Genomic DNA, 16,816 nt, shown 5'->3' on the forward strand with positions numbered 1-16,816 from the left:
AGCTTATTGGTCATTTCACATACTCAATCACCTTTAAGTTATCAGCTATTTACCAAACACTTTTATATAATCAGTTAATACAATAAGTTAGTCAAATCAGTTAATAAAATCAGCTAGTCAAAATCAGCTAGTCAAAATCAGCTAGTCAAAATCAGCTAACTCAATCAGCTTCAGCTTTCAGCTTTCTCCAAAACACGGTTTTTTTTTCTTTGTTGGGTGGGAATCCGGCACCAGAAAAAGAATACATTGCAGTCAACCTCAACATAAGAAACTCATTCAATCATTTTACACCCTTGATTTTCATCAATCATGGATTCATGGACAAACATTAGTCATACACTCATACTTTATACGAGTACATCAATACAACAATAGATTAAGAGAATTGAAGTATACACTCGAACACAGAATAGCAATTCCCAGTTTCTCCTGATACCCAAAACCCCACACTACGGAGCTTCATTGAGCATCAATGGGGTTTTATGCTTTCTTTTAACAATTTCCCAACTACCCTTTTCTCTCTCCTCCACGCAGAATCTGCATCTTTCACTCTCCACTGTGAAACTCAGAAATAGATAACAAAGAACCCTTTTTGATTTTCTCTCCTCTCATTTCTGGGTTTAAGCTTTAAAGGTAATTCTGTCTGACTCTCTTTAGTTCATCGAATTTATAGACTTGGGTTTTGTTGAATTTCAGAAATTTTGGTATTTTGACTTCTGGGTATTTGTTTGAATGTTGAAATGTGTGAAATTGGGTGTTTTTTTAAGAATGCATGTAATTATATGTAAATTTCGGAATTTTTTTTGATGTTATTATGAAGAGAAATATAAAGTTTTGTTTTTTAGGGTTTATGTTGTCTTATGTCTGGGAATCTGGGTTTTTTTTTTTTTTTTTTTTAAAAAATTTCTTTTCATTTTTGATCTTATGTGGTAGGAAAAATGATTTTTTTTTTTAGATTATGAAATTTCTGAAATGTAATTGTTTCAAATGGGAATCTTTTGGTTTAATAAAGTTTTGTTTTTAGGGTTTATGTCCTCTTATGACTGGGAATCTGGTTTTTTTTTTTGATCTTCATATGGGAGGAAAAATGATGATTATTTTTAGTTGTTTTTGTAGATGATGAAATTTCTGAATTGCAATTTTTTCAAATGGGAAGATTTTGGTTTAATAGTGTGTTGAAATTTGTTAAATGGGTATAATTTATTTGGTGTTGCATGTCATTTGTTCATTGAATAAATCACAGCAAATCAAAGTTCTGTCCTTGTCATTGGTATGGTAGAGTTTTGTTCATACATAGTTGTATAATTGACTGAACAAAATTTAGGTTTAGTGTAGTTTGTCTTTCTAATTTACTGTCTTACGGAGCAAAAAAATATGTTATCTACAATATATGGACTTTCCAAATGTCCTGGAAAAGCTGGTGCTTGATTATGAGGCCTCTATAAATTTCAATAGATATTAGATGTGCTGTCGTACATGTAGATTTTGCAACTATAAAATAGTCGCATGTAGTTTTTCTTAATTCATCCATTAAAGTTATGTGTTAAATATATGAGTAATTTTGAAAAATAATGGCCTGAAAATAGGTATTGTTGCTATGATGATGTTTACATCTTATTTTCTGGCAATTCCTTTTACTCTATTTGAATGTTTGATATTAGCTTTTGAGTGCTTTAGGATTTTGTTGTAAAGTAAAGAAATAGCATGAATATCGAAGGGCTTTTTTTTTTTTTTTTTTTTTTTTTTTTTTTTTTTTTTTGTGTGTGTGTGTGTGTGTATGAAGTAATTTATTTATCGTTATCAAAGATTCAGATGCTTATTCAGATTTCTTCCACTAAAAAAGGCTTAAAGGATACATGTTAGTGTAAAAGATGCAGTGTATTATGATAGCGATTTGGATACAGTGGTTATAAATCATAATCTGAGAGATGAAATACCATTCTTGTATTTGATGCTTACTTACCTTTTATCCAATGCTTAGCCATATGTTAGTTTAGTACATGAGTTCACTTCAAACAACATGCAAAGTGTAGCAATTAAAATGTTAAAATCTTGTTGCTCCATATTCTAGTTAAAACATATTAAAGATGACTGGCTACAGTGTTGCAGTTGTGGTTTTTAGCCTTTATTGTTCTGCATCATCATGATATGTTTTAATATAATTCCATCATACATGTTGATTCCTTATAGATGGGGCTTGAGGGAAAAGATGGCCTGGGCACCAGTAGTAACGGTAAAGATGTTTTTGATGATATTGATCTGGAGACCTGGGATGATGAGGATATGTATTCGGATGACGATGCTGATGTTATGGACATGAGCTTGTATGACCTTGGTGAGGCTTCATTGATGAACTTCTGCAAGAAAGCATCGTCATCTTTCTTCAAGCAACACGGTCTCATCAGCCATCAGATTAACTCCTACAACAGTTTTGTCTGTGAAGGTATAAAGAGAGTTTTTGATAACATTGGTGAGATAACTGTGAATCCAGGCTATGATCCCTCGAAGAAGGGTGAGGGTGGATGGAGATATGCTTCAGTAAGATTTGGGAATGTGGAGCTTGAGCGTCCTATGTTTTGGACTGGAGAGAAGTTTCATGCAGATGGTGGGAAAGACTTCATTAAGTTGCTTCCCCGACATGCCCGGCTTCAGAACATGACTTACTCTGCAAGATTGAAAGTTGAGACTCATCTTCAGGTTTGTTAACTGTGACAATTAATTTAAAATTTGCCACAGAATGCTGTTAGTTAGTGAGACTCTGTCTGTTCCCCCTCACTGTCTGCTTTATTTTGTCTTGGCTACTGTACTGTCCAGTGTCTATTGTAACAGTAATACTGCCCCTTGTTAGATGATGGTAGAATATCCTTGCTGTGCAATGTTTCCTTCAAGAGCCCTCTATTTATAGTTATGTAATAATAGGTATGGTTTCTGTTAAATATATTGATAATATATTGTATTTAGTCAAAGTGTATAATTAGTTTCCTGTATTATAGCCTAGTTTATAATCAGTTAATGAGAATAATCAAGGGAATATATTCTTTCATGGTATTTATACACTTTGACTAAATACAATATATTTTCAATGTAACTAACAGTTTCTGTTTTTGTGAATATGTGATCACTTGGAGACTACATGAGAGTAACATTTATACTTTTTATTTTATAAATTCAGGTATTATTTTTTTACTGAAAATTTTAATTGTTTAGCCGAGCTCTTAAAGCCCATAAAATGAGATTATAAATATTTGTGTTCTTTCTTCTTTCCACTTTTATCTGGAGCCTAAATGTTAGTAGCTTCTTATGTTTTTCATCTGGTGCCATCTTTTGGATAATAATATCAATTAGTATAACAAGTCTCATCACAAGTTATTGTCTACTTGTCTGCAGTCTTCAATCCATTTATCCCCTCTTTGCTTTACGTTCCTATAAGAGCTGTGTTGGTAGAATTACAATTTTGAATTGTATGACATACAGAGTATAACTCATTCCCATCTCCCAGGCTAGCCTATTCCTGCTTGACATACTTAATTTATGCAACTATTCAAATGTTGATGTGATTGAGATATCCTATGTGACTTTAACGAGTGTAACATTTGAGTTTGCATTTTTTAATATAGGTTTTGCATTGCAGGCTTGTGCCGTTTTATAATATTGATTAGTGTCTTTATTTTATTGTTTTCATTTGTTTGTTTGTGGCTGATTTTGATTCTCAGATATATACCCAAGAGAAGGTCAAAAGTGACAAGTTTAAAACTGGTAAGTCAGAGTATATAGACAGAACTATCGTGAAAGATGAAACTACGGATGTCATCGTTGGAAGGATCCCTGTGATGGTGAAGTCTGATATATGCTGGATGAGTCAAGCTGAGAAGGGTGATTGTGAATTTGATCATGGAGGCTATTTTATAGTCAAGGGTGCTGAGAAGGTAAGTCAACATTTCCTCGTATCTTATCCATGGGTTTTATTCATTGTTTGGTGGAGATTAGTGACCTTTTATTTATTTATTATTTTAAATCCCATTTCTCCTATAATCTGAAAAGTTATCTTGTGCCTTTATTGCAGCTTTTTCTAGTTCATAGGCTGTATCTCTATAATTGTTGCCTATTGTTGTAAGTTTTTACCGCTTCTTGTTCTGTCCACTGCGGTACTAAGCTAATGTTTTAAACTTGCTAAAGATACTAAACTGCAATTTATTTTGGTGGCTATCTGCATTGTATTACCATTGGTTGTATTTCAAATTCTAACTTTTCAAACTGCTCTGCAATCAGTTGAACTCATGTCTTAGTTCTTATAAAAATGATCATGGTCACTCTTTATTTTGCTTTGACCTGGGTTATCTTGGATATGGTAACTGCAGACATTTATTGCTCAAGAACAGATCTGCTTGAAGAGGCTTTGGATTTCTAATGAACCCTTTTGGAAGGTTGCTTATCGATCTGAGTTCAAGAGGAGAAGGGTACATGTCAAATTAGTAGAAAATCCAAAAGCTGAAAACATCCAAGGAGGAGAAAAAGTTATCAGTGTGTACTTTTCAATTGCAGAAGTCCCTATTTGGATACTTTTTTTTGCCCTTGGTGCATCATCTGACAAGGAGGTGGTGGAATTAATTGATTGCAGCACGGATGATGGCCGCATCAGTAATATCCTCTTTGCATCCATTCACGATGCTGATGAGAAATGTGATGGATTTCGTCGTGGTGGCAAAGCTTTGGAGCATATTGACCATATAATAAGAGAATCTAAATTCCCTCCCTCTGAGTCCACTGCAGAATTTATTGAAACAAACCTTTTCCCTAGTCTTTCCGGGAATAAGCAAAAGGCCCGCTTTCTAGGATATATGGTTAAGTGTCTTTTGCAAGCATTTTCAGGCAGAAGAAAGTGTGATAATAGAGATGACTTCAGAAATAAGCGACTTGAGTGTGCTTCTGAGCTTCTAGAGAGGGAACTTAGGGTCCATATGAGGCATGCTGAGAAGCGAATGGTGAAGGCAATGCAGCGGGACCTTTATGGGGATCGTGATCTGCAGGCTATCGAGCACTACTTGGATGCCTCAATCGTCACCAATGGTCTTACCAGATCATTTTCCACTGGTGCATGGGCGCATCCTTTCAAGAAAACAGACAGGGTTTCTGGTGTGGTTGCAAATCTCAGGCGAACTAATCCGTTGCAGAGTACTTGTGATATGAGGAAAACTCGTCAGCAGGTTTCTTACACAGGGAAGGTTGGAGATGCCAGATACCCGTAAGTATTTCAAAGTTTTTTCTTATACTCATATCTCTTTTGTGGTTTAAAATGTTCAAATTTTGAAATGTGTGATTTCTCTTCTTTTTTTTTTTTGTTATTGGGGATAGGAGATCAATGTGTTGTTTAGTTTGACTTATGTTCTGAATCACTCTCTTTTCTTAGCTTCACAGCCTTCACTTAAGCTTTAGCACCCAGATTGTTCCTATCTCTCATTCCCTTAAATGTAGATAATGATAGATTTAGTAAAAGTTGATGCTATATGCTCTCCCTTTCTTTGGCAACTTTTTACTTTATTTTAAATATGCACCTGAATTTTTTCACTCATTTAGTGGCGTTTAGATAAATTTTATGTAGGGCATGCAGTCATGCACAATCAAAACGAATGACTGTCTTTCAAACCCATGCAATGCATTAATGAAAACTTAATAACACGGAACAATAACAAGGTCACAACATCTTGATTGGGACGCAAAGGGTTTTCAATTGACATGTATATAAGTATATAAAGTTTATTTTATATAACCTTGTTAAGTTATGTTTGAACATTGTTCTAATTGTTAATGTGTCCTAAGACTGAAATGACTTCAAATCTACGAATGAAAGTAAAAGAAATGGTCGAACTCAAATAAATAAGGAACACAGTATTAAAAAGAAGTGGGGAATAATGCTAAGGATTTCTCCTTAGTGATTTACAGCCTTGCCAAAAATCCCTAACTAGTGTTATAAGTAGAAAATTAGGCTTCATAAAAGATGCTTAGAAATGCAAACAGCTGCACTCATTGAGAATGAAAGAAGAAACAAAAGTGGATAATGCTCAAATAGTAGCCAGTAGGTGTTTGAAGATCATACACATGACCCACTAACCCCCACATGCCACATCCTTGAGATGATATGATGGGTCAATCATTTTCTTTTATTGTCCACAACCATCAAGGCTTTGTTCTCTTCACCTTATTCTAATTATTTATCCTTGTTAAAATCGCAACATACTAGACTAGACCAGATCTGAAAAATTAAGACCAGACCTGAAAATTGACACTAGACCATACAAAATTATAAAGATAACAATTCAGGCCAGACCAGAAAGATTCAGGTGACCTTAGAGAATTCGAATCAACAAATTAAATAAGGTGAAGATAATATAGCCTAAGTTACATTGGGTTTCCTAATTATATTTGCATCTATGATTTCAGACACCCTTCTCACTGGGGAAAAATTTGCTTCTTGTCTACACCCGATGGGGAGAACTGTGGTCTTGTGAAGAACATAGCTTCTACTGGACTTGTCAGTTGCAGTATTAGTAAGAAGGACCTGTCTGATAATTTGGTGAGGTGTGGGATGGAAAAATTAGTGAGTGACACTTGTACTTCACTAAGTGGAAAGAACAAGGTTTTTGTGGATGGCGAGTGGGAAGGAGTATGTGCTGATTCCCTCTCCTTTGTTCAGGAATTGAGAAGAAAGCGTCGTAAGAACCGTATTTCAAGCCAGGTACTATTTCATTTTTCTACATTTGTTCTGGATTGTAAAGCTGAATCTATCACGTTTTAGAATTGTTATTCTTGGTTCCTGATAGCTGCTAGTTACTATCGTGTGCGTGTGCTCTTTTTTCCAGTAATCTTTTCATTACATTGATTCATGATCCCACATTTATGGTGCTTGGTTTGTAACATCTTTTTTTTGTATGCTGCTAAAAACTATGGATCTCCTTTTAGACCCTTAGTCTGTCCCTCAAATTTGTTTATGCTACGATATCCTTTTATTTTTTGGATTCATTGTGTTGTTCTCATTATATCTGTAGTCTGAGCCCCTCGTTAGACTGTGGGCTTTCACTATCTTATCCGCATTTGTTTGTTTTTTTAGTATAAGCTACTGTGTATACGATGCTTCTGGCTCATTAAAAATAACATATTTTTTTGCCTCATTGGCACTTTTAGGTTGAAATCAAACGGGATGCTCAAAATTCTGAAGTGCGAATATTCTGTGATGCTGGAAGAATCCTACGACCTCTTTTAGTAGTTGAAAATTTAAAAAAGACAAAGTTATTGAAAGGGGATGAGTTTTCTTTTGACACCCTTCTAGAAAAAGGAATAATAGAATTGATTGGGACTGAAGAGGAAGAAGATTGTCGCACTGCATGGGGAATTAAGTTCCTTTTTGAAGACAAGGGAAAAGACCCTGTCAAATACACTCATTGTGAGCTTGACATGTCATTTTTGTTGGGAGTCAGTTGTGGTATTATCCCCTTTGCAAATCATGATCATGCTAGGAGGGTTCTTTACCAATCTGAGAAGCATTCTGGACAAGCCATAGGATATTCCAGCACTAACCCCAATATTAGAGTAGATACCTTGTCCCACCAAATGTACTATCCTCAAAGACCTCTCTTCCGTTCAGTGATTTCTGATTGTCTTGGAAAGCCAGGATATCCATTAGGCCGCAACCAGATACTTCCAAAGGCAGAATTTTTTAATGGTCAAAATGGCATTGTGGCTGTAAATGTCCATCTTGGTTATAACCAAGAAGATTCTTTGGTCATGAATCGGGCTTCCCTGGAACGAGGCATGTTTAGGACTGAGCACACCAGGAGTTACAAGGCTGAAGTTGACAACCAGGAATCATCAGAAAAGAGGAGGAAGTTCGACGATACTGTTAGTTTTGGAAAGATACAGAGCAAAATAGGACGGGTTGACAACCTTGATGATGATGGATTTCCATACATTGGAGCAAACTTGCAGAGTGGAGATATTATCATCGGCAGATGTGCGGAATCTGGGGCTGATCACAGTGTCAAGCTAAAGCATACAGAAAGAGGCATGGTGCAGAAAGTTGTCCTGTCAGCAAATGATGATGGGAAGAATTTTGCAGTTGTTTCACTTAGACAGGTAATGATGTGTTTTTATTTTATTTTTTTTTAGAAAGAAATAATGTGCTTGTGTGATATGTATGATCTGGCTGATAATTAATCATAAAAAAGCTTTTTGTGATGTGACAAAATGTATGCTGTGGTTGACATTCCATCTTAAATAGTGTGTAAAACCTATTATGTGATGGGTTCTAATGTATCCTGTATGCTCTGGGTTAAATTTCATCTTCAAATCCACTTCTGTTAGTGATTTACAAGTCACTTTCATGTTGTCCATTCATGCAGGTCCGTTCACCTTGCCTTGGTGACAAGTTTTCGTCCATGCATGGTCAAAAGGGTGTTCTTGGATATCTTGAGTCACAGGAGAATTTTCCTTTCACAAAACAGGGGATAGTGCCTGATATAGTAATCAATCCTCATGCATTTCCTTCTAGACAAACTCCTGGCCAACTACTGGAGGCTGCCCTTGGGAAGGGCATTGCATGTGGTGGCTCATTGAAATATGCCACCCCATTCTCTACTCTCTCTGTTGAATCCATAACAGAGCAGCTTCACAGGTCAGTTTTTCATGCGGAGAAAATACTTTCATATTCGATTACCTCCAGTTTTTCTGTCTGCATTACTGTATTTTTGCTAGAAAATCAACTCCCCTCCCTCAACAGTTAAGACTTAAATTATTTGAAGATGATAAAGTTAGTGTTATTGTGATGACATGATGTTCTATATATGAATAAATGAAGAATAGATATGCTTCATTAAATTCTTATGTTTTATCCCCCCCCCAAAACCCAAAAATAAAACACTTTTTGCTCTTCAAGGGCCTCGGGAGCTTTAAGACCCTAATGGTTTGAACACTGTCAACTTGCATCTATTATGAGGAAAGATCATGCAATTTCAGTGTGTAACTGTGTGTAGATTTCCATCACAATGATTGCAGGGCTGGATTCTCAAGATGGGGGAATGAAAGGGTCTATAATGGACGAACAGGAGAGATGATCCGTACCCTCATATTCATGGGGCCCACTTTCTATCAGCGTTTGATCCATATGTCTGAAGACAAAGTCAAGTTTCGAAATACAGGTCCTGTCCATCCACTGACCAGGCAGCCAGTGGCAGACAGGAAACGGTTCGGGGGTATCAAGTTTGGGGAGATGGAACGGGATTGTCTGATCGCCCATGGTGCTTCAGCCAACCTGCATGAGCGACTTTTCACTCTAAGTGACTCGTCCCAGATGCATGTTTGCAGGAAGTGCAAGAACATTGCAAATGTGATCCAAAGGACAGTCCCAGGTGGCAAAAAGATCCGAGGGCCTTACTGCAGGTTCTGCGAATCTGTTGATGAAATCGTGAAGATAAGTGTGCCATATGGGGCCAAGCTGTTGTGTCAAGAGCTGTTTAGCATGGGTATTTCGCTTCGTTTTGAGACCCAGCTCTGTTGATAATAACCAATCTTTCATTCAGTAAATCAGTAGCTATCTTGACTAACAGTTCTGTTAATATTTATGTAAGATATGGTATTATGCTTTTGTTCCTGTTTGATCCGTCAGAAAAAGGTGGATAGAGTAACCTAGTTTTCCAGCAGAAGAATGTTAGAAGGCATTGTTTTAATCTGACATCTAGTTTGATGTAATTCCAATTCTCGATCTGTTATTAACTTAATTATGCCACTCATGTCCTTGTTCAATCTTCTTCGACATGAATAATGTATGATTTATCACTTTTAACCTTAGTTCATTTATCTGTTATCAACTTAATTATGCCATTCATGTCATTGTTCCTTTTGTAAATAAGCTTGTTCTCTAGTTTGTCTCTAATAATCTTAGCCTAGTAGCTAAACTAAGCTTGCTCTGCCACGTAATCAAGTTAAGTTAAAATACATTCGGTTAATTAAGTAGCAAGTTGAAATTACTAGGGCTGAAACATGTTCATTGTTGCCTTGTTTTTGTTTTTTGTGTTTAAAGAGCCACTAGAGCGGGGGTGAGAATCGATCCCAGGAACTCCCGGAAGGGAAGCTCTAACTATTTGAGCTATCCCTCAATCTCTCATTGTTGCCTTGTTGGGGTATGTGATGAAACTATTATATCTGTTCAATTTGGTAATTTTTGGTCGAATGTTGTATATGGTATCAATGACATGATTTGGGTTGTAAACAGATTTAGTTGGGTTTATAACATGTTCGAATTTTAAAAGGTTGGATCAGTTCAGTTAATAAATGTGTTGATTCATTATTAAGTTACTAGTATGATCCAATTTTGTTGTATTCATGTTAATGTATAAGACAGTTAGACTATACGAATTTACGGGTCAAGTTATTTTCGACAATTTATTGAGTCAGTTTTAACTTGAACGGTTATTAACCCTGTCCCTGACTATTGATTACTCCGAAAAACCGAAAGCTCAAACCTTTCGCACAGTTTCACCACAAAAATCAACCCAGAAAAATGGCTGAAACTCCCATGTATTACTACAAGAGAAGAAGATTACAATCAAAGAATAACAATCTCACTGAAAATTCCAACAACAATAATGAAGAAGACAGATTAACCTCACTCCCAGATACCCTTTTGATCGAAATTCTCTCTCATCTCCCACTCAAATCCGCCGCCGCAACCTCCGTCTTATCCCAACGGTGGCGCCACCTCTGGACTCAACTCCCCCACCTCTTCTTCGACGGCGATAACCCACCATGGAAGCTTTCACGGCGACCTTCCACCATCAACTCACATAATCGAGACCAAACATTCATCAAATTCAAAGACATAGTACATCATATTCTCCAACAAATCACATCCCCACGTATCCAAACCTTCAATCTTCTTATCCCTGACCCTGGCACTAAATCTGAACTTTGCAGGAATACATTGATAACATGGATTAGTTTACTTGGCACCCGAAATGTGGCTGCAATCAAGGTAATTCTCGAAAATTACTCTCATTTCACTCGTAATGTTCTTGTACCCATTTGTATCTTTGAAATTCGATCATTAGTTGAGCTTCAATTGGTTGGATGGCTTCACTGTAAATTGCCTACAATTAAAAAGGGAATAGTTAGTCTTCCTAATCTGAAGAAGCTTCAATTGGGTGCCATTTGTTGGGAGGATTATCAAAAATTATGGGCATTTATTAATTCTTGCCCACTTTTGGAACTTCTGTCTTTAGAAGTACTTTTTTGCAATTCAGGAATTGTGAATATATCATCTCCCAAGTTAAAGTCCTTGATTATTAATCGAATAGTGTCCGAAGGCATCGAATTTGTGATTGATACACCTATGCTGGAATACCTTGTGCTAGATGGTTTTCTTGGGTACTATAGCTTTGTCAAGTATCCAACTAAATTGATTAAGGCAGAACTTTGCGTTTGGAATTTTATGCATAGACGTAGGGATATATTCGGCCAAAGTACACATATATTTGGCCAAATACTACCGCTTGTTCAAAGGATTTCTGGTGTCGAGTCTATTAGCCTTAAGTATGCTCTAAGATTCTTCGAGGCTCTTGATTACTTGGATGTTGATGTTGGGTCTATATTCTGTAATGTAACCCATCTTATATTGACTATGCCTAGTGCCAATGATACTGATAACAACTTTCAAGTCCGAAATCCAATTCCATTGTGTTTGTTTAGGAAGCTCAAGAGGGTTGAGATGTTCAATATGACGGGGAATGCCAGTGATTTGAAGTTGCTGAAATACATTCTTAGTAAGTCTAATGTTTTAGAGTGGCTTTATGTATCATCTGGTCCTGAATTTTCTGATGAATCTGAACACAACGAAAGAGACCAACTATGGCAGGAATACAAGATATATCAAACATTGTTAGCGTGTCCAAAGAGTTCCCTACCCACTGAGATTGAGTTTGCTGGTAAATTTATCCATGTATCGAGTGATAGGTCTCAAGATGGATTGATTGTAACCTTCAAAAATCAGAGTTCTGCATCACAACACGAGTGCATTTAGTGTGACATCTAACAATTCAATGAATGGAAGACAACTCTCATTTCTTTTAGTCATAGGATCATCACCGTCCTGACTTATCCTTTGTTTTTTTTGTTATGTAAAATCTGGTAATATGCTTTTGTTCCTGTTGGATCCATCTGTAAAAGGTGGATAGTCTAGCCTAATATTCAACCAAACATGTTTGGAATCATGAAGGATGATAGAAGCCATTGTTTTAATCTGACATCTAGTTTGGTGTAATTCCAATTCTCTATTATTGTTACTTATGGCTTTGTTCTCTCTTCTCCAACATAAATAATGTGATGCTAATGCAGGGCGGCGATGGGTAGGGGAGGTGTTGCGAGCAGCGCCTGGCTGGTGGCTGGAGTAGGTGGGAAAGTGGAAGAAAATTTAGGGCGGTGTGGTGGTTGGGTCGTCGGAGAAGGTGGTTGTTTTCCTTTGTGTTTCAAAACAAACAACTTTACTAAATTTTAGGGATTTTAATTCCATTTTCTTTTTTTCCCTTTGTTCATTTCATTTGGCTCACCGCTTGTAAACCAAACGGCCCCTATAGATTTAAAAATTCACCCCAATTGATTTTGAAGATAGCAAGGAGGCAAGGACCCCAATTCTTCTTCGTTGTTGTGTAAAGCTATATTACTGAGTTGGATGCCCTGCTTGAAGATACTCTTGAGTCTTGATGTGTGTTCCTATTTTTCCTATGTTGATCGGGAAGGCAATTTTGTAGGACTGTAACACATTACTTAGCTCGGTTTATCCCCCTTGGTGTAGTTTAAATATGGTTTAACGATGTTCCTACTTCCTAGTTTCCTAGTGACATTGCTCCAATGCTCCCTTATCCCTATGTATTTTGGGATTATATATCGGAAAATTTGTAAATTGCGGCCATTTAAAACTTGTATTTTGTAAGTTGCAGCCATTTAATAAAAAATTGCACATTGCAGCCCAAAAGAAGTTATAAATTGTAAATTGCAACCCAATTCAAAATTTTCATCGGTTTGCGTGTCGAAAAATGTACGGTTAAGTTTTTAGCTGGCCAATTTAGGCTTTAAGGATCCAAATTGAGCTCGGAATTGCCATAAAATTAACGTAATGCCTCGTATTTACAGGAAAAAAATAGTTGGCTACAAATCAATACATTTTTGATATGCAAAACGATACACCTATGTTATTTTTTTTGCCAATTCCGAGCTCAATTCGGGCCCTTAAATTTAAAATGGCCCCTAAAACTTTAAACGAACATTTTTTGACACACAAACCAATGAAAATTAAATTAGGTTGCAATTTATAACAACTTTTGGGCTGCAATTTGCAATTTTTTTTAAAGCTGCAATCTGCAAAAATACTAACTTGTCATGGCTGCAATTAACAATATTTTTTTTAATAGCTGCAATTTGCAAAATACTAACTTTAAATTGCTGTAATTTGCAAATTTTATTTATATATCCTCTAATTAATGAAGCTTTTTTGCTTGCCCTAAAAAAACAAAATCATCATCATTTTTCTTTCCAACTAACCAAGTTAGGAATCATATTTCTAAGCTATTTCCTACAATAGTTAAAACAAAAATAAAATTGGGGCGAATTCTTTCAATTTTGTGGAAATAAATTTGAGTGAATTCTCTCTATTTCTCACTATCCAAACATGCATATTTGTACTCCTAATTATTAGTTTTAAGAAATCAACAATTTCTTTAAATCCCATGAAAAAACCCAAATAGACTCTTAATAAAAGGACCGAGGGATTATATGGTATCAAATTTGGGTTGTAAACGTATTCAACTGGGTTTATAACATGTTCGAATTCGTATCTAATTGGATCTTCTAAGGTTAGGTCATTTTTAGGTATCAACTTAGGCCTGTTCTCTTCATCTTATTTTCAGTTTAGTTTAGTTCACCTCATAATTTCCTTTAGTAAGGGTTTATTTTGATTTACTGAGCTAAAATGGATTGTTTATGAGAAAGAATGGTTAAGTTACGAGTATGATCCAATTACAGAGTAGACAATTAGGCTATACAGATTTATGAGTCATTAATTATGAAGTTATTATCGGTAATTTAGGAATTTTGTATAGAACTACATTAAAGATAGGGTCATTTGTGAACAACTAATTATTTTTATTTTATTTGTTTCGAACTACCCACAAGTTTGAAAACGTTTGGGTAGCACTACCCATTAACATTTTCCGTCCAATTAAGACGACACTAGAGCCCGTTTTTTTTTTTTTTTTTTTTTTTTTTTTTTTCACTTTTGCCACCCCAATTAACTCTCCCAATTGTTTAAAGATTTTATTTTACCCTAATTAGGTTTTAATTAGAATTCACTTTAGAGTCCATTAACCTTTTCACTGTTTCACCTACAGAATTCACCCCCAAAAATGGCTGAAACTGAAACGTCCTCTTACAACAAGAGAAGGAATTTGCAATCAAAGAATGAGAATTCCAACAACAATGGTGAAGAAGACAGATTAAGCTCACTCCCAGACACCCTTTTGATCGAAATTCTGTCACTTCTCCCACTCAGTTTCGCCGCCGCAACCTCCGTCTTATCCCAGCGGTGGCGCCACCTCTGGACTCAACTCACCCACCTCTCCTTCGACGCCGATAATCCTCTATGGACGCTTTCTCGGCGGCCTGCCAATACCGGTTTCTCAGGACCAAAGCGAAGCTTCATGAGATTCAAAGACATTGTACATCATATTCTCCACCAAATCACCTCCCCACATATCCAAACCTTGAACCTTTTTATCCCCGACCCTCTCCTAGACTCTCAACTTTGTACTGAGACATTGAACTCATGGATTAGTTTACTTTCCACCCGAAATTTGGCTTCAATCAAGGTAATTCTCGACCTTTCCTTTTTTGCCGTTTATGTACCCAGTTGTATCTTTGAAATTCAATCACTAGTTGAGCTTCAATTGGGTGGATCCCTTCACTGTAAATTGCCTGAAATCACAAAGGGAGTAATTAGTCTTCCTAATCTGAAGAAGCTTCAACTGGGTAACATTCGTTGGGACGATTATCAGAAATTATGGGCATTGATTAATTCTTGCCCACTTTTGGAAGTTCTGTCTTTAGGATTACTTGCGGACAAGGATGATGGAGACCATGGAGTGGTGCATATATCATTACCCATGTTGAAGTCCTTGGTTATTAATTCAATTACTTTACGAGGCGTCGAGTTTGTGATTGATACACCTATGCTGGAACACCTTTCGTTAGATGGTTATCTTGGGCACTATTGCTTTGTTAAGTATCCAACTAGTTTGATTAAGGCAGAACTTAGTATTTGGGATTTTATGTACGGATATACTGATATATTCGGCCAAAGTACGGAAATACTTGGCCAAATACTACCGCTTGTTCAAAGGATTTCTGGTGTCGAGTCTATTAGCCTTAAGTATGCTCTAAGATTCTTCGAGGCTCTTAATTACTTGGATGTTGATGTTGGATCTATATTTTGTAATGTAACCCATCTTATATTGACTACACCTAGTGTCAATGATATTGATAACAACTTTGAAGTCCCAAATACAATTCCATTGTGTTTGTTTAGGAAGCTCAAGAGGCTTGAGATGTTCAAAATGACGGGGAATTCCGGTGAACTGAAGTGGCTAAAATACATTCTTAGTAAGTCAAATGTTTTAGAGCAGCTTTATATATCATCTAGACCTGAATTTTGTGATGGTGATGATGAAGACGACGACAATGAAGTCAAAAAAAGAAACCAACTATGGTGGGAATACAAGATACATCAAACATTGTTAGCTCTTCCAAAGAGTTGCCTACCCACTGAGACAGAATTTGTTGGTAAATTCATCCATGTATCGAGTGATAGGTCTCAAAATGGATTGATTGTAACCTTAAAAAATCAGAATCCTGCATCACAACACGAGTGCATTTAGTAAGACATCTAACAGTTCAATGAAGGAAAGACAAGTCTGATTTCTTTTGGTCATCGCCGTCCTGACTTATCCTTTGTATTTTTTTTACGTAAAATCTGGTAATATCCTTTCGTTCCTGTTGGATTCATCAGAAAACGTTGGATTATATAGCCTAATTACCTAGCAGAGTAGCAGAACATGTTTTGAATCACGAAGAATAATGAGAGAAGCCATTGTTTTAAACTTGTTATCTGATATCTACTTATGTGCAATTCTAATATTCTGTTATTGTTACTTGTGCTATTCATGGCTTTGTTCTCTCTTTTCCAACATAAATTATGTGATGCTAATGCAGGGTTTACTTCGGTTAATCTTTGTTTATTTACTTATAGTTCCAACCTTGTATATATAACCTTGTTCTGCCCTATTCTCTTCACTTGCATAGTATAATTAGTGTAGTAATTTTTTTATTTTATTTTTATTAATTAAAGAGTACTCCATAGTAATGTAATTATTAACTCCAAAAATATGCCTACATAATGTATGTGAATAAATCATTTGTTGGAAATTTTAATATGTTTAGATAGTTAGATATGAAGTATCTGTAAAGGGTACTTTGTGATGATTGTGAAAACCATAAATCTTCTAAAAGCTTGTTTATGGAAGTGTTATTTTCCAACCAAAAAAAAAAATCCCTCTTGGTGGAATAGTCCAAATGAAATGGGCAAAATCAAGACTAGTACTCTAGCAGTGATTCTTGTAAATCTAACATTTACAATTCACACACAATCTCTTTCTTATACGGTTTACATCTATAGATTTTAAAATTCACCCAATTTATTTTGATGATAGCGAGGAGGCAAGCACCC

At 36.0% G+C, this 16,816-nt stretch overlaps 3 protein-coding genes across 3 annotated transcripts; all 3 read left to right on the plus strand.

The window, feature by feature from the left end:
• Nucleotides 1–386: 386 nt before the first annotated feature.
• LOC145591372 (DNA-directed RNA polymerases IV and V subunit 2-like) lies at nucleotides 387–9,856 on the plus strand. Its single transcript, XM_081647807.1, has 8 exons — nucleotides 387–633; nucleotides 2,191–2,697; nucleotides 3,714–3,926; nucleotides 4,359–5,242; nucleotides 6,439–6,733; nucleotides 7,180–8,127; nucleotides 8,394–8,665; nucleotides 9,046–9,856. Exons 2-8 carry the CDS (start codon nucleotides 2,191–2,193, stop codon nucleotides 9,545–9,547), a joined length of 3,621 nt encoding a protein of 1,206 aa, XP_081503933.1. The 5' UTR covers nucleotides 387–633; the 3' UTR covers nucleotides 9,548–9,856.
• A 693-nt stretch (nucleotides 9,857–10,549) lies between these two features.
• On the plus strand, nucleotides 10,550–12,064 carry LOC145591687 (F-box/LRR-repeat protein 13-like). Its single transcript, XM_081648193.1, has one exon. The coding sequence runs from the start codon at nucleotides 10,550–10,552 to the stop codon at nucleotides 12,062–12,064; it is 1,515 nt and encodes a 504-aa protein (XP_081504319.1).
• A 2,377-nt stretch (nucleotides 12,065–14,441) lies between these two features.
• Nucleotides 14,442–15,968, plus strand: LOC145591688 (FBD-associated F-box protein At4g10400-like). The gene has a single exon (XM_081648194.1). The coding sequence runs from the start codon at nucleotides 14,442–14,444 to the stop codon at nucleotides 15,966–15,968; it is 1,527 nt and encodes a 508-aa protein (XP_081504320.1).
• The last annotated feature ends 848 nt before the right edge of the window (nucleotides 15,969–16,816 follow it).

This window comes from Chenopodium album, chromosome 18 (genome assembly GCF_948465745.1).
Source record: "Chenopodium album chromosome 18, dcCheAlbu1.1, whole genome shotgun sequence".
NCBI classification, from domain to species: domain Eukaryota; kingdom Viridiplantae; phylum Streptophyta; class Magnoliopsida; order Caryophyllales; family Amaranthaceae; genus Chenopodium; species Chenopodium album.